The sequence below is a fragment of the Lycorma delicatula genome, chromosome 9 (genome assembly GCF_047948215.1).
Source record: "Lycorma delicatula isolate Av1 chromosome 9, ASM4794821v1, whole genome shotgun sequence".
In the NCBI taxonomy this organism is placed as follows: Eukaryota; Metazoa; Arthropoda; class Insecta; order Hemiptera; family Fulgoridae; genus Lycorma; species Lycorma delicatula.
The window spans coordinates 29,881,168-29,904,513 of NC_134463.1; the positions used below are offsets into that span (position 1 = coordinate 29,881,168).

The 23,346-nt window shown below is 31.4% G+C and overlaps 1 protein-coding gene across 7 annotated transcripts in view; it reads right to left on the bottom strand.

The window, feature by feature from the left end:
• The window catches only part of LOC142329899 ((E3-independent) E2 ubiquitin-conjugating enzyme UBE2O), a 123,913-nt gene extending 100,856 nt beyond the window's left edge, over nucleotides 1–23,057 (bottom strand). For 3 of the 7 annotated variants that reach the window (XM_075374818.1, XM_075374816.1, XM_075374817.1), the window contains exons 1-3: nucleotides 22,775–23,056; nucleotides 2,141–2,314; nucleotides 80–268 (exon numbers count right to left, since the gene is read on the bottom strand). In XM_075374818.1, the coding sequence (XP_075230933.1) occupies nucleotides 80–268; nucleotides 2,141–2,314; nucleotides 22,775–22,984 (573 nt within the window). In that variant the 5' untranslated portion in view covers nucleotides 22,985–23,056. Of the gene's footprint in view, nucleotides 1–79; nucleotides 269–2,140; nucleotides 2,315–22,774 lie in introns of all 7 variants that reach the window. The other 4 variants (XM_075374820.1, XM_075374822.1, XM_075374819.1 and 1 more) reach the window with 3 other exon arrangements.
• Between the last annotated feature and the right edge of the window lie 289 nt (nucleotides 23,058–23,346).

The following is a 23,346-nucleotide window of genomic DNA, read 5'->3' on the forward strand; positions in this document are numbered from 1 at the left end:
TACTGTAATTGTAACAATAAGAAAAGACAAAATAATTTTCATCACCTTAATTAAATGAATATTATTATAAATTAATTACTTTTAAAATATTTCTGGAGAGTGTACATACAATATCCCGCTTTTCATCGAAGACATCTAATCCAAATGTGTCGGGATCATTGACAACACAACGTGATCCATCTGAGAATTGTAGTACAAGTTTGGAATGAGCCATTTTAATGCCACCAACCCATGAATCCATACAGACTGCAATGTCTGGTCCAAATTCCTGCACAAAAAGTACATAAAATCCATATTATAAAAAAGGAGACACTAAATCACAATAAAGCCTTCCCACAACAGTATTTTCAATTACCTACACAGTTTGCCAAAGCCTAAAAATTGTTAAATATAATAACCTTGAAATAAGTTCCACGTAAATTTCAAACTGCATGAGTTTGAATACACAGTTTGATATCAATAACTTTTTTATTATACTTTTACGACTCATTCAATATTAGAGACAAATAGCTGCACAACAAAAATGGTTTATTAAATAAATACAATTTCTTTATCTACTTTTACACATAATCCCCACCAACTTCTCTGCACTTGTCCCACCTTTTTAAGTCTTCTTATCCCTTCAGCAAAGAATTCTTTACCTTGTTCTCGAAGCCAGTTTTACACTTTTTTCTTTACCTCTTTGTTGTCATTGAACTTGATGCTGTGCAAAGCTTCTTTCATCAGATCAAACAGATAAAAATCCGAAGGGGCAAGGTCAGGGCTATAAGAAGGATGAAGTAGGAGCTCCCAACCCACTTTGCCAATAGTTTCCAGCGTCAATTGTGGCGTATGAGGTCAAGCATTGTCTTGAAGAAGCACACCTTTCCTCTGCCATACCGGACAACATTCCTCTTCAACATGGGCTGGACTGTTCTCAATCATGGATGAGTAGTATAAGCTGTTGATAGTACATTGCTCCTTCAAATAATCATACAAAATCAGACCATGGGCATTCCAAAAGATGGTTAACATGACCTTACCAGCCAATAGTTGCGTTTTGAATTTCTTACAGACAGGTGATTCAGAATGTTTCCACACTGCATGCATTGACGCTTGGACTCTGGTTCAAAATGATGTATCCAAGTTTCATCACAGGGTAAAATCCTGTTATTGAAATGATTTTCAAGTTCAGTGCAAATGCAAAATCTCTCGGCTTTGTGATGAACAGTAAGCTCTTTGGGAACCCACCTTGCACAAGTCTTTAACGTTAGTTCAGTTTGTTTTTAATGATAGAATGAATTGTGCCAACACTTACTCAACATTTTTCAGCAATTTGTTTGACTATAATTCGTCTGTCTTCTTGAATAAGTGAATCAATACGAGAAACTAACACCAAGGTCGACACCGTTACCAGATGCCTGGAGTGGTGCTTACCGGTCATGCTTTTGTGGCCACTTTTAAACTTTTCCACCCTTGTGCAAGAACTCAAACTGTTTATGCAACTATTACTGTATTGCCATATTGTTTGTTCATCCAAAAAAGTATTTCTCACAGTTGTACACTTTCCAAAAGTACAAATTAGATCACAGAATGTTGTTCTTCAAAAGTACTTCCTTCAAGCAGACACGCCATTGTAACTATGACGGCTGACTAACGCCCTTTGCAAGGTTGTCTATTAACACATACAAAAGTTTCAATTGCCTGCATTAAGTGTTTCCTTCACTAAAAATGTTACACTCATACTTTTTATTATACTCAAAAGTGTGAGACACACTAGGTTATTTGTAAAAGATTTTTTGTAAATATAACATACCAAAAAGGATTTTTAAAAATTAAAAAGGATAAATAGAGCTAGAGTCAGAGTAATAGTAACACCAATGTACACAGAGGTTGAGGAAACTGCTAACAGCAAACCAGTAATTTTCATCACCACTCATATACAAGATGAAAGCATGAGTTGTTAAAAACACATGCAAAAAGACGATATTAGAAAAGATTTTTTCTATGAAAAACCCAGTTCCCAACATTAAACTGCTTTGCCTTGCTTATTCATTATGAAATTTCACTGTTAAATTAATAAAATACTCGAAAGATAGTTTATACTTATTCATCAAATTACATAGATATAAGAAAAATTCATATAATTTACACCACATACCTCTAAAGGTATTAGATCTTCACTCTTTATATTCATTATAACATGTTTAGTTCCTAGTACTTGGACACAAGCGGTAACTTTAATTTTCCTGCAATAACCTCGTTGTGTATCTTTACCTTTAACCATTCGTCGGACAACATCACCAGGCATTAATGAACGATCTGCCAGTCCAACCTGTAAACATAAAAAGTTACATATAATTCAGGAAAATTATAATTATGGTAAAAATAGTAAAGTAGTTGTGATTTCATGAATATGCATCCACAAAAAAATTATGTAAAATGAATAAATTGTTTCAAAAGTGGAATTAATTTAATAAAGGATGAACAAGACTGATCTAAAAAACTGCATAAATAATATCCAATTGTTTAATTGCCTCATTGCAAATTATCTCTACAGAAGAATCCTGCATTAATGTACAGTATTTGCAAACCTAATAAAGCTAAATATCACTATTTCAAAAAGTATATACAATTCCCTTCAAATTTATGTTACCAATGTTTGACAATTTTTTTCTGATAGAAAGTGAGGGAAAGGAGAAATAGGCATTACAATAAACCCACCGGGTTGGTGTAGTGGTTAACGCGTCTTCCCAAATCAGTTGATTTGGAAGTCAAGAGTTACAGCGTTCAAGTCCTAGTAAAGCCAGTTATTTTTACATGGATTTGAATACTAGATCGTGGATACCGGTGTTCTTTGGTGCTTGGGTTTCAATTAACCACACATCTCAGGAATGGTCGAACTGAGAATGTACAAAACTACACTTCATTTACACTCATACATATCATCCTCATTCATCCTCTGAAGAATTATCTAATTGGTAGTTACTGGAGGCTAAACAGGAAAAAAAAAGAGAAAAAAGGCATTAACAATAACAGAATAATTTGATTCTATATAGAAGTTATGGCCTACTACAGATGGGCCACACCCAATGGTCATTATACTTATAAAAGCAACAAAATTGTGCCTACCCCAATATATTACAATTATTACACACCAGTTTTTTTTTTGTTACAATATAAAAGATTAAAATACAAAAATGTAACATAATATTTTCCAAATTTATAAATTAACCAATACTTTTATATTCACTCAACCAATTATATTTTTTTTAAATTTAATATTAACTACAAAACAATTAATTCAAAACAACTTTCACAATTCTTAATCGTATCTGAGGATTAGTTAATAACAAAACTACTAAACACTAATTCAACTTTCAACTTTTTAATTGTAAAATTGATATGATGAGATGATTTAATAAACAATTAATTAGTGATGGGCAATAATAATAATAATATCAAATCTATATGAAGAATTTAAGTCACTGCTTTTTGTCCAGTGAGTTAGGGGTTTGCAGTATTTTTCATATGCTCAAAATTAATTTCTCATATAAAAGAGGAGAGGGGGAGAATAAATAAAATTACATTAACTTCAAGATAATAAGATGAGGAAAAATGTTAAGAAATTAAATATAAGTGAAATATGTATACTGGAGTTTTTTTTTAAGAGGATGAAATAACCTGATTGACAGATACTGCTGGGAATGATATTGTAAACCAAATCCAGAACCTAAATATCCAACAGCCAACACATTTACAGCTATCAGTTATGACCTCAAAAAAGGCAAACAAAAAATACTCCCTACAAAGGAGATAAAAACTTTGCAATACGGTGTAATAGATCATCAGAGGCACTTACAAGTAAGCGCGAATTTAAAAAGATCCCAGCCTGCATTGTAGCAGCGCTAGTTACAGTCTCAGTATCATTTGCTTATCAACCGTTCCTGAAAAGACCTAGTGATATTGTTACGATCAAAAATTGAATACTAATCTATATAGATAGATAAGATAGATTAGAATATAATTTATATTAGACAATTTTGCACATGGTTTAGTGTTGATCAGTGTTTACAGGAAAGACTCCTCTGTTTGAACATGAATGTCCTACTATATAACAATATTTAGGTAGTATCAAGAGATTAAAAGAGGAAATTTTAGTCTTGAGAATGCTCCAAGGTCAGGTCAATCATCTTAGTCTGTGGCCGAGGGAAACATTACAACAGTATGAAAAATAGTTGGGACAGACGTGAATTACCACCTAATAAATAGTGATGTCCTTGGGTATGAATACACAAGCAGCTCATGATATTCTGTGAAATCAGCTTCAAGTTAGAAATATTTTTACAAATTGGGTGTTGCATAACTTGACTGACAATCAGATGGCATGTTATGTTTCATGGTACCATTAGATGCTGAAAAAGTTTAAAATCAGAAATCTATCAAATCAACAGTAAACAAAACTTTGCTATATTATTATGACATCCCGATCAAGGCTCAGAACACATGTGGATGTTCGAAGATGAGGAGACCCCTGTGGCTGTTAAAAAAATCTAGATAAATGAAGATTATGGTGGCCACATTTTTTTAGTGTGAGAGGAGTTTTAGAGAGTGTTGTGTTGGACAACTCAGAAACCACTTACAGGGAAGTGGTATATCAAGGAATGCCTACTTCAAGTTGTAGAAGTTCTCAAGAAGCTGGGCCCAAGTTCAAGAATGAAAACATGGTTTCTTCACAAGATAACACTCCAGTGCACTCCTTCTAAGTTTCCTCTGAGGGAATGGCCAGCAGTGGAATAAAACTGTTACAGCACCCTCCCTACAGTCTAGATCTCTGCGTGACTTAGTGCTCCACAAATGAAAAACACTGAAAAGGTCTGAAAGGAAGACTTTTACAGGTGAAGATGACATCCTAAGGGCTTGGCTCAAACCTCCAATGAAACATGGCAGGATTTCTTTTGAAGACTGGTTTCGACAGATGGAAAAGGGTAAAATGTGTGAGAGATTATTTTGAAAAATTGTAAAAAATAAAGACTTATTGCAAAACTTTACGATATTGCCCTTTGTATGTTCTTTATTCTCTTTACTAATTTAATGCCTTGGCTGCTAGTCACATGAAATAAATTAATACAAAAATAAAACAATCTTCAACTTCAAATTGATCTCAATCATCACAACGTGATTATCAATGAAAAAGAGAAATAAAATGTAACTGTAGGTCAATAAATAAATAGGCCCTGGATGATAACATAGCAAACTGATACTCTAAAATCTTATGGTTCAGTAAAGCTGGATGACTTAAGATGAATGTATTTAAAATAAAAGTATACAGAGTACAAATAAACTGCTAATGATTTACTAAAAAAAACTGCAAAACTACCGCTTATTTAACTACCACTCAGTTTAAGCATTCAAATAATTTTAACTAATTCAATTCACAGTTAGCACAGACAAACATGGACACTTAGCACGGATCAAACAACTTATGAAAATTGAAAAGAAATATTGAATTTTATTAAACATCAAATTTAAATTAAAAATTTTAGCAAATTAATTTTTTCTAACAAAACAGCAAAATGCATCTTTCTAAACTTCAAAAGCAACTTATCAGAGAACAGCTAACATTATATTTTAATAAATTGGTTCACACAATTCACCAAAGTTGAACAATGTTGGGAACAGTACTCACTGCAAGCTGTTAGTATTTTTTAATGACATTTAGTCAATGCCACTTAAAATTTATTTTAAAAAACAAAAAATTTTATTACATAATGTTACAAACAACTTTTGCTTAAATTTCATTGTTAGACCTAAGTTAATATAACTACTTAAATACGTATAATTATGTTGTAAAACAAAACAGCAGCCAATCACCAAAACAACAGTGTATTCTAAAACATGTAAATATAAAATAAATATAAAGAAAATAATGATTATTCAAATAAATGTTTGTAATACGTAGAGCTTTGAATATGCAAATGGTATTACTGATGCAATTTGCATCTGCTTAAGTATAAGAAGTCATGCAGAGTTGATAAATTATAACTAAAATTCAGTTTCTGTTCTACTATATAATAACAAATAAATTTTACACAATTTATAGGCCAGACATCATATTGATTATATTTAAAATTTAAATGGAAAATGGTAACCCTTTACTATTGATTCATATTACAGTAACATTACACTGATTTTTAATTTCAATTATACTTTTATAAAACAACAGAATAATAATGAATAAAAACTAATTAACAGAAAAAATTAATTTTATTAATTTTAAATTATCTTTTAGACGTTCACTGTTGAGATAAAACAGTTCACTGTTGAATAAATAAAATAGCAAAAATACAATACGTAGTTTTGAAAATAGAACTAATTTAAGTGAATAGTATGTACCAAATTGTGACCCAGTTTCAGCAAATTGAAAGACAAAATCAAAACGTTGCAATACCTATCTGACATTTACATACAGGTTTGAAAAATACAAGCGATTATCTCTAAAATAAAGACAGTTTCATTGTAAAAAATTTTATTTTGAAAACTTCATAAATAGTTTTTATTTCTCTTGAACTACATACCTTATACTACTTCTCTATAAAATCACCAGATGAATTAATACATTTATCATACCGATACACCAGCTTTAATATACCCTCATCACATTCTTCTGCTCACTTTCAAATTAATGGAATTTTTGAAAGTCCATTTAGCCAATGATTAACAGCATTTTTAAGTTCATTGTCACCCACGAACTGCTTACCACTCAAAAATTCTTTCAATTTCCCAAACAAATGATAATCAGAAGAAGCTAAGTCTGGACTATATGGTAGGTGATTGTAAATTCCCCATCAAAATGTTCTCAGTAAATCATGTGTCAGCCTGCAACAAGACGACGCTGTCAGTCAGCCACCCACGCCGGTGATTTTGAATGACGCGCCCGTAACTTACATAGTTTCGCAGAAGGCTTCTTCATTTATAGTTGTTACACGTGGCATGAAATCTATCTAGCAGTATGCCAAACCGATTCCAAAAGACTGTGGCCATCAGTTTGCATTCAAATGACTGTGGCTTGACCTTTGTTGGTCTGATTGGTGATTGGATTGAGGATGATGCCATTCACTTGACTGCTGTTTTCTCCCTGGCATGTAATATGAGATCCATGTTTCATCACCGATAACAAAGTTTCATGTTTCATTACTGGTGAATTAAGGAACTCATCACCTTTTTCTGAGTAGCGCATCAAATATTCCAAAGCAGATTCAATTCGAATTTTTTTGATGTTCCGTTAAGACGTGCAGCACCTAACGTGCACGAACCTCTGTGAAGCCTAAATGGTCATTAACAATGCGATCAATAACAGCTCTTGAAACATCAGGAAAAAGAAGGGCCGAGTTGGAAATTGTTGAGCGACAATCTTTTCTGATTTTATCATCAATGCGTTTCAACAAGTCCTCGGTGATTATTGAGGGCCTCCCCGAACGTTCATCATACACATTAATTCTGTTATTTCTAAACCTTTCACATCATTTTCAGGCATTTCTTTGATTCATTACATTGTCACCGTAGACAGCAACCAACTGCCTATGAATTTCGGCCAGCTTAACGTTTTGATTGTTTAAAAAACTTATGACCACATATTTTACAGCTGGCGGCAACATCGATTCTCCTATTCATTTTATAACATAATAACTCACATGTAATCAAAGATACTCACTCACTCACGCTCTCTCTCTCTCTCTCTTTTTCCTGTTTAACCTCCGGAAATTACCACTCAGGTATTACATCAGAGGGTGATATGTATAAGTGTGGTGTTGTACAGTCTCAGTTCGACCATTCCTGATATGTGTGGTAAATTGAAACCCAACCAAAGAACACCATACCCATGATCTAGTATTCAAATCCATATAAAAGTAACTGCACCTTTACTAAAACTTCAATGCTGGAAATCTCGACTCAAAAGATACTACAACGCGACAACTAACAGACAACAATACAGTGTGTACATTACTAGCGTGGCCATTAACGACACAGGTTCACCAACCTTAAGGAAAGAAATTTCCCCGTGGTCTTTACTTTAGAGATATCCCTCATACATTTTTAATATTTCAATTATGAGTTGGATAGTCCAAATCAATCATATATAAATTCTAACCAAGATTCTAATACTACATAAGAATTAATTATTTATTTAGTTCAGTAATTATAGGTTGAAACCAAATTACAGCTATCTTCCGTTTTTGATGGGAAATAAATTCATAGCGCGTGAGAAATTTCAAGCCTGGCAAAAATTCAAACCAACAACCTAATGAATAAAGTTGAAGACACAAATGTGGCTTCAAAAAATAATGTAACAATGCAAATAGTACTACATTTAAATAAAAAATACTATATTTTTTAAAACATAAGAATGTTTTTTATTAAGCTATAGATTAATAAACTCAGACAGCCCTGGATAATAGCATAACCTGCAACCCTTATCCCTCTGACAGTTCCTTAACATCAGGAATGTTTTATGGAATAGTTTTCCGTAAACGTCTAAGTGTGATGGATAATAAAATGCAAATAGTAATAGTCACATTACATTAATAACTGGTTTAAATAAATCAATGTCGAATCCAGTTCTATTGTATGCTGCTTGCATTTATTAATGATTTATGTCCATTACTATCAATGCAACTGCAAAACAAAATTATATATAACAGATATCTTGTTAGTTATTTTATACTATTATCAAGTGTGGCCTTTAAATTAATAACCCAAACATATATTGAACTATATAAATTACATCAAACTTAGGACATTCATATACAATTTATCATACTTTAAAAGAAATTGATGGGGTTAGAAATAAAGATGTAAGAAAAATCAATAACAAAAATAAAATATATAACAAAGGTAACAAGACAACCAGAAATGTCATGGGTAAGATATTTGATGAGAAGGATGAACGAAGAACAAACAGAAAGATGAATAAAGTGAGCACAAGAAATACCATATGAAAGGAGTGGTGTCAGGGGTGATAAAGAAGAAGGGAAGGTGAAGTAAGGAATTTGGTTGGAATTTATTGATAAACTTACTTGGAAAAACCTTCATCCAACAACAATGGGAAATAATGGCTAATAATAATAAATTATCATGATCTGGGTAAGCACTCCTATGGTTTAATTATGCTACATCTACAATTCTCACTTTTTTTTATTCTTCACTCCTTTCTCCCTGGGGAAGTATCATAAGGGTTTATCATTCACTACTCAGACCCCATTTTTAATTCCACACCAGGAATGTAAATGGTACTGGTGGAAAAGTTTTTCCATTAGTACTACCTTAATATGTTGGTGGTTATTCCTATGGGTATATGCAAATATTCTTTCTTATCAAATTGTTTCATAAAAAGCCAAATTAAATGTCTAATTATTAAATAATTACAGGAATCCTTCTATTCCAACAATTAACCACAGATTTTTAATAAACCATTAACATTTTCTATTACATTAGAAGCGCTAATTTTGTAATCACTAACATTTAATCGTGGAAGAAAGAATGCTGTAATCGTAACAATGATATAACCTTAATCTTTAAATTATAGATAAATTACACTGGCGTACAAGAAAAAAGTTTTTTCCTGTTGCATATAATTAAGGTCTGTCTTACAGTATTCAAAGAAAAATACAGTAGTTAAAAGAAAATCTACTTTTACTTAAAAAATTATATAGCCTAGAGTTCATAATTTGACCTAATATCTGCTTTTCGTTAGTTTTCTCTTGTATTCAGCCTCTGGAATACACCTTTTCTGTCTCCAGCAGTAACTGGCAAACACATTCAGTCTCTATTATTCCTGGTAGCATGTTTCCATCATTGATATATCCTGGTAACACTTTCACTGTGCTCATCACTCACATTGCAAAAGTTAGGTGGAAAAAAGAACATATATGAATGCAACTTTTGTAATTTTAAACAAACTGCATCCCCAGTCTATTACAATTTTCAAGAAGTTCACTAACTAATTCAACGTAGTTCTCAGCTTTCTTTTTGCCCAGCTGCAAGTTTTACTCAGAGGAGGTTCCAGCCTGCCTTTTAACCTAATAGTCAGTCAGTAACCGACTCCATTAACTGACCATTTTAAACAACTTAAGTTCACAAACCAGATGATTAAGTTCAATTTCTGTAATTTTGTGACGTTTAGAACTCTCACATTGGAAATCTGCATCCTCTTTTTCTTCTAGATTATTTTTAAAATCACCATGACTTTTTCATAGTCAACATTTTCTACTAAACTTTATGTTTCCAGTAGAACTGGAACAGGTAAATTACTTACTATGTGGAACAGGTCTTATGACCAAAGGAAAATTGGAATATGTTATTATTGCATATTTAAAGCGGTTTCCTAAACTAGAATATACTACTACAGCATATTCTAGTTTTCTATTAAAGTAGTTTCCTAAATTAAAAATCTATAGATTTCTTCAATTTACTTGCAACGCCTTGTATTTTTGCAATACAAAACTTATATAAGTCTTTTGAGTGGTCCTTAGACTCTTTCCATGCCATAGGAACAGCAAACGCCTGCTGTAGCTTCCCACTTAATAAAAATTTTTTTATACCTACAACACTACTCTACCATTAGGTATTGCTGCAGAGGATAAAATGAATGATCCGTAACATGTGAAAATGCTATGCCTGACCAGGATTCGAACCCAGGACCTCCAGATGAAAAGCCAAGATACTACCACTCAAGCCACAGAGGCCAGCATTTTACTTAGTAAAGTTACACAAGCATTACAGCACATATGAGGGGTCAAAGACTTGTTCTAATTTATCTTACAACCAAATATAATTCATATAACATTTTAAGCAGAGAAATATTTCCTCTTTGAGATGTAATAGTTAATTCACCATACAAACGTGCGCGCATAAACACAGAGAGAGGGGGGAATTGTTAAGATGGTTTCACAACTATGAGACATTTTTATATAAATTATTAATAACAGAAAAAAACACATTTATAACAAAAAAAAAAAAAAAAGTAGTTACAAAACAAAAACCAAATTCACTATGGTATTCTCATAAAAGATGGAATGAAACAGATTCTCTGGTCTGGGTTATTCTATATACCTTCTAAATATCTGGTTTGTGTAATCTGGAATGGTCTGTGCATTACATCCAGTTACAAATATGGTTCATTTATAAAAATATCTTCAACCATTTATACTTCATAATTAATACAAACATTAACACCCAAACAAATCTTTATAAGTGTTTAGTCTTAACAGAAAAAAAATTGTTTGAAAAACTAAAAAATGAAGCCTTTAGGACAAATTTTGATTAAAAATATGAATAAGCCAAAATTATCTATGTAGCAAAAGCAAAATGAAATTAGCTTCATGGATATAAATGCAAATATTCAGACAGCTTATCCAAAGCTGCATTTATTAACTGGCAGAATAATGCAAAAAATTTTTTAAATTAAATATTATGTTGTAATCAAGTACAAATTTCATTTGTAATGAGTCATTTTAATTTGTAATGAATCATATTAAAATACGAGTTAATTTAAAATGTTAAGAAAACAGTGACATTCTAACATGACCTTGCACACTTAAATCACAATATTTTTACTGAAAGTGTACCATTACAATATATTGTTACATGTAATAAAATGAGTAAATAATAACAAATGAAAATTAAATAAAATGATTAGTACTGTAAGTTATTTTAATTTTTACTTCCTTGTATGAAATAAAGGATGAATTGTGATCGTGAAAAATTTTGGTTTTCAGATTTCAACGGAAATATCTATTTTGACCATCCCTGAATCCATTTTGAATAGTTTCAACGTGACATCTGGGCATATTTATGTATGTATTTACAAATGTATCTTGCATAGCTCAAAAATGATTAGTCGTAGGATGTTGAAATTTTGGATTTTGGACTGCTGTAACATCTAATTGTGCACCTTCCCTTTTGATTGCAATAGACAGAACCAAAAGTGTTCAAAAGAGCCCAAAATCAAAAAAATTTGGATTTTGGACTTTTTCTGAACTGCAGTAGTAATAAGCCCTCATTGAGAGCTTTTCAATGACATAATACAAGAGGGGCTTACTTTCACTGGTTCCAGAGTAATAACCAAATAAAATTTTAATTAATGAAATATTTGGATTTTAAAAGAAGGCACATCGGTTCGAATCAGATTTCATCTCCTTTTTTCTTTTTTAATTTAGCTATATTGGTTTATTAATAATTATTAACAACTAATTAAAAAAAGGTTTTACCATAAATAATTCAATAATAACAATAAAAAAAAAATAAAAAACATCAGAAGTTATTAACGAAATAAAATTTTATGTACTTTTCATCTTAAAAAAAAATGGGTGATGTAATGTAATAGATGTACAAGGAAGTAATGTGGTACCCACAACAGATTTTTTAATTATAAATTACTCCATAATTGCAACTAAACAATGAAATAGACTTCAGAAATAGAAAAAAATTATCAACTTTGAATCAATCAAAAACAATTTCATGCAACCCTGTCACGTTAATATTACTATGACTTAAATTACTATGAATTAAAAAAATTGTGATATGGTACCCAATTGAAGTACAGCTTCGGGAAGGGATGGTCCACCATTGACGCAATTAAGAGTGTTATGATAATGGTCAATAACGCTGCAAAGGGGACAAGACACTAGGAAGATACCTTTAGTGATCTTAGCTGACACTAGAAATGCACTCAATAGTATTAAGTGGTATGCTATTTTAGATAGTCAACAAGAAGATTCCTTCCTACCTGGTCAGGATGATCCTGGAATACCTGACAGGTAGGGAGATGAGAATTACAACAGAGGAAGGAGAAGAGGTCATTGTGATCATGGAAAAGGGAGTGCCCCCAGGGGTCAAATTGGGCCCCCTGTTATGGAATGTGGCTTATGATGGCCTTTTGGGGGTGAAATTCCCTCCAGGGATTGAGTTAATGGCTTATGCTGATGACCTTGCGGTGGTGATGATGTGGAAAAATGTACAAGAGGTTCGGACTCATGCAAATGAAACACTGCAATGTGTCATCAAACGGATGAAAGACAGAGGACTGGAAGTTTCAGCTTGCAAGAAAATTATGTTCCTGATGGCAGGGAGGAGAAAGATCCCTCAATTTTCGGTTGAGCTTGAAGGTACGGAGGTGGCCTTTTCAAGCAAAGCCAAATACCTTGGTGTTTGGCAGAGCTCTGGCAGAGGTTTTCTCAACCCACGTGGAGGAATTAGTCAGGAAGGCTGAACGGGTAACCTTGAAGGTTTACAAACTGATGGCAAACAATGGGGGCCCAATGTTTCCATACGGCAAAGTTATTGCTGCCACAGTCATTTCAGCGATGTTATATGCAGCCACGGTATGCTCAGAGACCCTTGGGGTCATGAGACACTGAATGAGGATGGAGAGGACATATAGATGACTAGCGATCAGAGTGTGGCGCTGGCGTACTACATTATCTCGCTTGAGGCAGTGCTGGTGATAGATGGGATGCCTCCGGTGACTTTGCTTGCAAAGGAAAGGGGAGATAGGTATCAGGGAGTAGAGTGAGCTGTTGCCAGAACTGCCCTGTTAGATCGTTGGTAGAATAGGTGGAATGATAAGTCGACTGGTCGCTGGATGTATAAGTTAATTCCATGCATTAGAACATGATGTGATAGAAAGCATGGAGGGATGGACTTTTGGACGGTTCAATGGTTATCGGGCCATGGACTGTTCAATAAGTTCATGAACGCCAGGAAAAGAATCACGACCCCGGGGTGTTGATGTTGTGGTCACCTGGATGATGCAAAATATACTTTCTTGGAGTGCCTGAGGTGGGCAGCGATGCAACCAGTTAGTGGACAAATCTCCCAAGAGGAAGTAGTGGAAAGGATTCTGATGATATATGTAACAGGTGTTGTAGATGGTTCTGGGAGGTTTTTTCTACCAAAATGAACAAGGAAGAGCATTAGATGATAGTGTATTGCTGGTGAATGATGGTGGTGGGCCAGCTCCCGAGGGTGGGCAGCAGGGGTTCAACTAGATCATCGCTGCTGGATGCCCTTGGGGGACGCCTGAAGCTGTGGCTCAAAAGCTACACAGGAATGCCTATTGACACATATGATGGCGACGAAAACCTTATTAGGTGGTTCCATCACCACGTAGCTGGAAGGGAGTGGATTTTTAGTGGGTCTCACTGTGTACCCCACACACCCAGTATGTATGGGCTACTGGGCGTTTGGTTGAAGCAAATTTCCCCACTTCCGACGTAAAAAAAAATGTAATAAACTTCACAACGGAGCATGGAAATACTATTTTCCATACTGACTATTTTCTGATTTTGGAAATACAAATTAAATTCCTCTAATAATCTCTGCTTTAGTTTGGTTGCTTGAGAATGCACTTCAAAAAATTAGTATTTTAATTAATAATAAACTATTTTTACTTTCTCAAATATTAATAATTGAAGAATTACCTCTAGCTTATCAACAATTTTTAAATTTGAAAAGCCTGCAATAAAATGTCCTTATTTGTTAATGATTACACAATGATTTATCAACATGTGTATAAAATATATTAATGAATTTTTACTTTAAAAAAACAAAGCCAGAAAATTTTTTTTCTTGAGTAATAAATTACTTTCTAACTCACCAAACAGGTAAAACCGGCCATTTTTGTCACTTTTTCCATGAGCTGTAGCATTCTTATTTTACATCGTACAGAGGGTCAAAAAGAGCTTTTTGGAAAGAGTAAAGATGGAACTTCATCTTAGTGTACTCAAAATTCATTTTGTTACATAAACAAATCTTGTAATGTTTACTAAAATTATGTTTACAAATTGTTGTTTTTTTCAAATTTTGGGCCCAAAATAAATAATAGAACTTAGAGGGTAACAGGCCTGTTTTTTACCTTTTAATACTAGGTACTAGTAGTACTTATAAAATAAATTGGACTGTTAACAGTGTCCTTCATTAAAAAAAAAATGACCACCAAATCGTAAGATTTTGGCCAGGTGACAAAAATCTTTAAACCCATATAAAATTTATTTTGTTACTCAAAGGGATTGACGAGTAATGAAGCCAACAATACTGCTAAAACACCGTTCCTTCTAACCATATACAATGTATCCAAAAATACTGATGTTATGTATTTTTTTTTCAGATTATAAAAATTATAACTAAACTCATTAGAATGAATAAACTGTCAATTAGAAAATGGTAAATAGCCAATTACAGATTAGATTAATTATCAATATATATGAATTTAGTTGTAATTTTTATAATATGAAAAAAATACATAACATCAGTATTTTTGGATATGTTGTTTACAGTTAGAGAGAACAGTGTTTTTAGCAGTTTTGTTGGCTTCATTACTTGGCAAGCCCTTTGGGTAATAAAATACATTTTGTATGGTTTTCAAGTTTATGTAAAGTACTTACAGCAGTAAAAATTTCAGATTTTTGACGCCATCCCATATGTAGTTTTTGGGCCCCAAAAATAAGACATTTTCAAAATCGTACGATTTGACGGCCAGTTTTTTTTAATGAAGGAGACTAATTTCTTTGGTAAGTACTATTAATTAAAAGGTAAAAAACAGACCTATTACCCTGAGTCTTTAATTATTTATTTTGGGCCCAAAATTTGAAAAAACAATAATTTGTAAACTCCAGTAAACATTTTAAGATTTGGATATGTAACAAAATGAATTTTGACCACACTAAAATGAAGTTCTATCTTTACTCTTTCCAAAAGGCCCTTTTTGGCCTTTGTATGATATAAATGAAAATGGCCGGTTTTACCTGTTGGTGAGTTAGAATGGTCTATTACTCAAGAAAAGATTCTTTTTTAAAATTTTTGAAAATTTGTTGAATTAAAATGGAATAACCCCCTATTAGTAAACCTATATATACTGTTTGTAGCACTGATATGAAGAACACCCAACTAAAATAAGTCTTTAATATACAACTGGTATTAAAGTGTGCCTCCTTAACATTTAAATATGAAAACTTCACTTTTTAAAATGGAAGATGGAAAAATCTGGTGTTACAGTACAGGAAACTTACTTCATTTTCAAAAATGTACTTGTTTTCAAAATTTATAATCATTATTTATTATTGAAAAGTTGAAATGTGGTAAATGAAAAATCTTACACTACACATAATCTGATGAAATGACAGGAAACAGACAAGAGTAAGCTTAACATAAGGATATCAGTAAGAAGATGCGCACAAAGAGTTGACTGCAAACATCAGCTTGAATAATATAGAACAATACAACAAAATAATGTATATCATGCAAGAAACGACCTTATGTTGCAATTATACTGTTTTTATCATATTTGTAATTCTCATATATTGTTTATTATATATTATTGTTTTTATCATCCATTTTGGCACGTAATACTTCAACAGTTAACAAGATTGATTTTTTTGTTTCATTCGTAAAAATAAAAAGTAATTGTTAAACTGCGTTATGACAGAAATATGTATAAATTCACTAGTTAAATTAAATGCAAAAAAACCTTAATAATATGGTATATTAAAGCCTGATAAAACTGGAATGATTAAAATGAGACTATGAGGTGTATTTATTATTTATTTGGAGCAAATTACATGTATACACATTAAAATTTATAAAAGCATTAGTGCTTTTTTGCACTTACCCACCTTCTACTATTATACAAATTTAATAGATAAAATAAAATAGAATATTTACTTAAAACTGTGGACTTTTTTCCAAATTTACATCTAAAATAAATCAATATTTTATCAGTTGTTAAATTTTGATTTTATCCCTATATTTCTTTTAACTGTTTTTCAGGTACTTTTTTAACCACTTATTTATTTATTTTATCATTTTTTGTTAAAGGTTTCTTATTTATGTTGCTACAGATTTTAACATACATATATATACACATACATACATACATATATATATATATATATGATTAGAAAGACCTCCTCTTGCCAATTTCTTTGACTATTTCAGGTATTTTCAACAAATATTGATTATTAGTCTTTAGTGCATGTCTGTGACATTTCTATTTTTTTTTTTATTACAGTAACTAACTGCGAAGTAACAAAATATTTTTCTAATATTATATAATTGAATTGATCAATACAGTTCCTCAGAGGGTCTCTGATTACAAAATAATACTTTTTTAATCCTTTTATTATGTATTACATTTAACATTTTTATAAAGCTTTCTCTTGCTCCATACAAACAAAATATTCGTATTGTGCTACCTAGTATACAAGCCCAAAGTAATTTGATAAATCTGTTTCTTATTTCCCTTACTTTAATGAACAGAAATGGCATTCTTCTTAATTTAGCAGCGATTTTTGCAATATGTTAGTTACAATACAAATGAGAATCAAATTTAACGTATAATTCCATTTCTATTATAGCTGTTTTGATTGAATATATTTCCTTGAATGTTAGTATATATCAAAATATATCAAAACAGATAATATTAAGATAATGACTTATCAAGCTAATATTCTATAATGAATATTCATTTACTTTTCTAATCATTTTATAATTACCAAATATACTGTATTTACCCAAATATAGATAGATAAGATTTTTTCATACTTTCTCTCCCATAAAATGGGGGAGAGGCTGACTTAAATTTGGATTAGACTGAGCTTTTAAGTTGTTTTTTTAGTTTTAATTTTATTTCTACATTTGTGATGAGGGACTTGTATTACAGCCTATTATAATAACTACCTTCAGTTATTATTATTATTATTATTATTACTTATTATTAATAAAAGTACCTAATTAATGAAAAGGGTTGAATATATGAGTATTTAGAAAAAAGTTTGGCTTTTTTTTCTGGACCAGTCAGGTCCAGAAACTCAGGTCTTAGAAGTCAGCACCCCATATACATATTAGTTACATTCAGGGATCATTTGACTGAATATGTAAAATTGTAAGTAAAAAAACTAAACATGGATTTAGTTATATACCTGTTATGATTTCATAGCTACAGGTTTTGAATGTATAATCCTTTGAGTTTTGGATGTGAATAGACCTTTTAAAGATAATTTTAAAAAAATTATTGTTGGATGTTAAGCAACAGTTATCAGCTAACCCTACTGCAAGAATAAAAAAATCTTCTGTAGACTTATATTATATGAGTGGATTATTAAGTCGTGGAACTTGATAATTTCAGATAGCATTAGACAAAGATTTAACAAAATTTTACATTAGCAACACTTTAGATATGTGGGAAGAAGAATTAAATAATGAAAAAAAAAAATATTTTCAGATGGCAGCAGTGATGATGATAGTGTTAATTCACATATTCCAAGTATTGTGAGTAAATTTTTGTGAAGTAATGAATTTTTTTCTTCTAATATGGAAAAACTGGAATAAAATATTTAAAATTTCAATCACTATTATTTTTAAATATTTCTTACTAAAGATTTTTTACAATTTTTTTTTATGCTACAGATATAAAATTGAATCAAGTTTATATAATATTACATATATATATAAACAGTAAAATAAAACACTAATATATTAGTATAATAAAAAGTATATATATATATATATATTATGTAATTAATATAATAAATTTTTAATTTAATTTCATATTGGTGGTAAAATTTTATTTGGTGGAAAAAATATTTCTGCCCTTTTTCTTGAAAATTTACCACCATTTTTCCCCATTTTTAAAAAATTGGGAATCTACCTATATTTGAGGTCTACCAATAATCAAGAAAATATGGTAATTTATTTTTGTAGCAAAATTTAAGAATAAGAATATTCAATCAAAAATTTGTGCTAGACATAACTATGACCTTAAAAAGTAATGGTTTTGTTTTGACACTATCATTACAGTTAGCAACTGAGAATTTTATTCTCATGCTGTATTCCTGTTCTTCCTGCTTTATGCCAACAAAAAGAATGTATCTGAAGGTTACAGGCAGAGGGATCTAGTTATAACCAATCTATGTAGCTTCATGAATACAAGAAAATGATCTAAAAAAGAAACAAGACACATTTATACCGTGAATTAGTTATGATACAGTTGGTTGGTCTGTAGTTGGAACTGCATCTACTATATACAGGTTACAGTGACATATCACCACATAAAACATGATGCTATTGCATTTATTTTTTATAACGATGCAATAAAACTGCTATTTAAGCAATAAAATAGTGAATATTTATCGCACAGATGAAACACAATCCCTCCTTTTTTCGCTTCACTACAGTCTAGGGTTAAAAACTGTTGGAGTGACCAATTTTCTTTATCATATCCTTGCTATAATATTCTAGTGTAGGCTATACATCCAATGGATCACAACAAAGAATGTGAGACCTACTAATACAGCATCCTAAGTACTTCTGTAGTTATATGGGGTGGTTCTGCTAATTGATCCACAAATTTTTGCTTCACATTCAGAACAAAACAAAGCTCAGTCTACAGCTAAGATACTACTTATTGAGTAAAGGCACCACTGTCTTCTAATTAATAAATTTATGCATTTCATCCAAAGCTACCGGATGTACGCCATAAAAAAATTATCACATATTTCATTAAATGATACTGTTATTACAGGTAATGAAATTCAGATTTGATCCCTTATTTACTTTCCTCTCATTAGAAGTTAATGGGATTTTTAATACAACTGATTAAACCAGAGGTTATTTTTCTACTTAAAAATGTAAATCAATTTGAATTAATCATAAAAGTAAAAGATTCTAAAAAGACCTATTTCAGGGTCATACTGATACTTGGGCTTCCACAGCCACTGTATGATCAGTTACAGTTATATCAGTAAGTGCAAACGGAATAGTGGTGACTGTTGATGCAGTCTCATGAGACAAACCTCTGGCAAAAAAAAAAGTAACTAAAGAAATAAAACAATCCTGGGTAGAAAATCATACACTTTGAACATAATATTTTAGTTGCATTTTATGATTTATTTTGAGAAAATATTTGTTTCAGCCGAGGTTAATGAAGATTGATCGGTTCTCCTTATGAAGATTGGTCACTATTTTCCTTTTCTTCAAACAGGCATAAAGGAGAGCATCAATAAACCAATGACTTCTGTACCAAGTACAATCAGCTTTTATAGCAAAACAGCACATGATTCCACTTAATCTTATCCTTACTTACTACATAACTTCAAGGCTTACCCTCAATGCTATCCAAAAAGATGTATTTTCTTTCTTACAATCCCACACCTTGAACAATTTTCAGAATCAGTGAATTAGAAACTATAAGTGTTATTATGCGACTAGATAACCTGCCCTCATTAAAATTGCAAAACCTGCTATAGTCCAGTAACACTGTTGCAAGTATGTTGTTAGTATAACTCCAGCTAGAGGTCTAGCTGGATGGTTTGTAGTTCGGCTGGATATTTCCAATTTCAGGTCATTTCTTAAGGAATCCTTTAACATTTCAAAACTGCTTCTTTAACTTCTAAAGATAGTTTTATTGCATCATATATTTAAACTGGTTTAGTCAACACAAAGTTGTTGAACAGTCATTACAAAATTGTTGTTCAGTTATTTACTGTTACTGTATTATAAAGTGACCCAATCTTCTGATATGGACAGGATGAATCTTAGCTGCCTGGAGGAGATATCCAAGTTTTCTTCTGGGTAAGGTTATTGTCTTGCATTGCAGTTGTTCACAACATAGACCTTTCTTTCTGATCCCCCCTTCTTTTTCCTATTCTTGAGCCCAACTACTCATTTTCTGGTTGCGAGAAGAACCTACAATAAGTCCAAGCTTATTTTAATTAGGCTATACAGGTAGGCATCTATAAAGCCTATTTATTTTATGAACATGCTAATTTTACTAGCTGAATGTGGACCGGCCCAGAACTCTGATTCCTGCCTGGTAACTGCACAATAAGTACTACAACACACAGCCCATCAACTAGAACTAGTAAAAAAAATATTGCAAATATTGTAGGTGAGATAATAAATTGCAATTTTACAACCACAGGTTGTTTAAAATCTGGAATGTTTCAAGATGTTACATCCCGGGAAAATGTCAATGACAGATCCAATGCTCAATCAAATACATAGTTTATGCAAATCTTATTTCAACTTTAATCTAGTGCAACAAAAGCTATAAGTGAAACCAGAATTTTAAGCTGGCATTCATTTGCTCAAAGTTAAGCAAAATTATTCAATTGGAAACAATAATTTTGCGGTTTGATAATATTAAAAAAAGTCTCTGAAACATCATGTGTTGAATTATCTGTTTAGCTTATTTATATTTGACGTTATACACTATGCATTTTATTTATAACAAGTGTATTTTACATTGTTAGACTGTTTTACTGGATAAGATATAAAATAGTCATGCATTTCCAAAAAAAAGTTTTTATAGCAGTATCCACTTACATCAAACAAAACAACATAACTACTTTCACACAATACTTCAACATATGAGAATAGTTTATTATGCTGGTACAATTTTTTCATAAACTACAGAAGTATTTTTAAAATCTTCCTGCAAATCATGTAAAGTAAAATTAAGGATTTTTTTTATTTAGAACCAATATTATTCTGTCAATGATTAAAAACTAATTAATGTTATGTCTACAACAGACATAACCTACAAATTTCTGCTAAGAGGTGATAATGTAACTGCATTTGAAAAACTATTTTCAAGTTAATCTCAAATCCAAACTGAGTAAATGACCCTATACAACTTATCTTAAATGTTAATAGTACTAGGTGCTAGTTACTCTGTGGTTAAACAGTTATATAGTACAATACACAACTAATTTGATATACAGAAGAGTATTATCCACTACTACTACTGCTTAATAAATTCAATTATTTACTAAGATTGCTTTCAAGGGAAAACCACTTGAATTTTATATTGGCATGTCACAGCCTGTATTATTTAATATTATTTTACATTTAGGGTCATGGCCAGCTAATACAGAAATAAAAAAATTATTGTAGATATAAATTTCATATCACAAACAACCATATAATAACAGTTTCAACTCAGAACCAAAGCTAAAATGCTGTAAGGATCTTAGCCAATTAAAATTAACATAACCTTACCTTTAGAAAGTTACATGGCCTTAATAATGTTTAATAACAGATAAAAGTCATCATTTATACAACCTTCCCTTTAGAAAAAAATCTGTAACATACTGCTGCTGCAAATATACATCTGTCACGAAATGATGATGTACCCCTACATCAATCTCCTTAACAAGTTAGTACATATACCTAACATGGTCATTAAAGAATAAAACCTAATTGATTTGATTAAGGTACTGTATATTAAGTTTTGATTGAAAATGCTTTAATGGCTCAACCTGCTCGAAAAGGATATCATCAATTCTGAAGGTAAAAAAAAAATCATGCAATACCAATCAACTCCTTTGAATGTTTTCTGCCAGCTAAATCAAGCGGTAGGCGGTACTAAAGGTTATGGTAACAGTTCAGTTTTGTAACGCTAATTAATAACGGTAAAATCCTAATATAGTCCATCATCATATCGTTTTAAAAAAAATAGAGCACAGTTTGTTTAAAAGATTGAGCATAGACTCACTTTCAAAATAGTTTCAACGTCTTTTTCACTATAAATTATCACATAGTATTGATATGTAAAGAATTGATAAACGTTCAAACATTTTTTTATGTTTTAGGACTAAGGCCTAGCACAAATATTTAAAGAATCAAGAACCAAAATACTTTTATTTTTTACATACAGCGATTTATACAACCAATTTCGGATTACATCAAGCCAGATAAAATAAAACGCGCATTAAAATAGTAAAATTAAATTATCACCAACCTTCTTTTCTGGGATGACTTCCTCCTCACCAGTCGGATGCCACGCAACACGAATGTGTCCTTTTTTCATTTTACCTCCTTCTTCAACATCCGAGTTGTCATCACTACTAACAAGTTCGGAATTTTCTAATACCATACCAAATTCTATATTACCCTTCTTATTCAATCTGTAAACTTCATCTTCGTAAAAGTATTGGTGTTCAGCAGCCATGTTGATTTGGATTGAGAAAATACTTGTTCTTATTCTTTTAAGCTGGCTCACTTCAAATCATTGCTACCAAAATAAAAACATGTCACGTTATCACAAAATGTTTCAAGATAGCCATAAATCAACGTAGGTGGACTGGAAATCATAGTATAAAATGAACTCAATTAATTGCTCATACTGTAATAATAAGAAGAGATTATTAAATCTATTTATTCAATTGATAAATACCATTCCAAATTCTGACTCCTAAAACAATTTTCGAAATATTGAATTATTCTACTCATTCCCCTTAGACTGAACTAAAATGATATATGGAAAATTCCGCGCTAAATTTGGAATGTAAAATAACTTAAACTTCATAAATA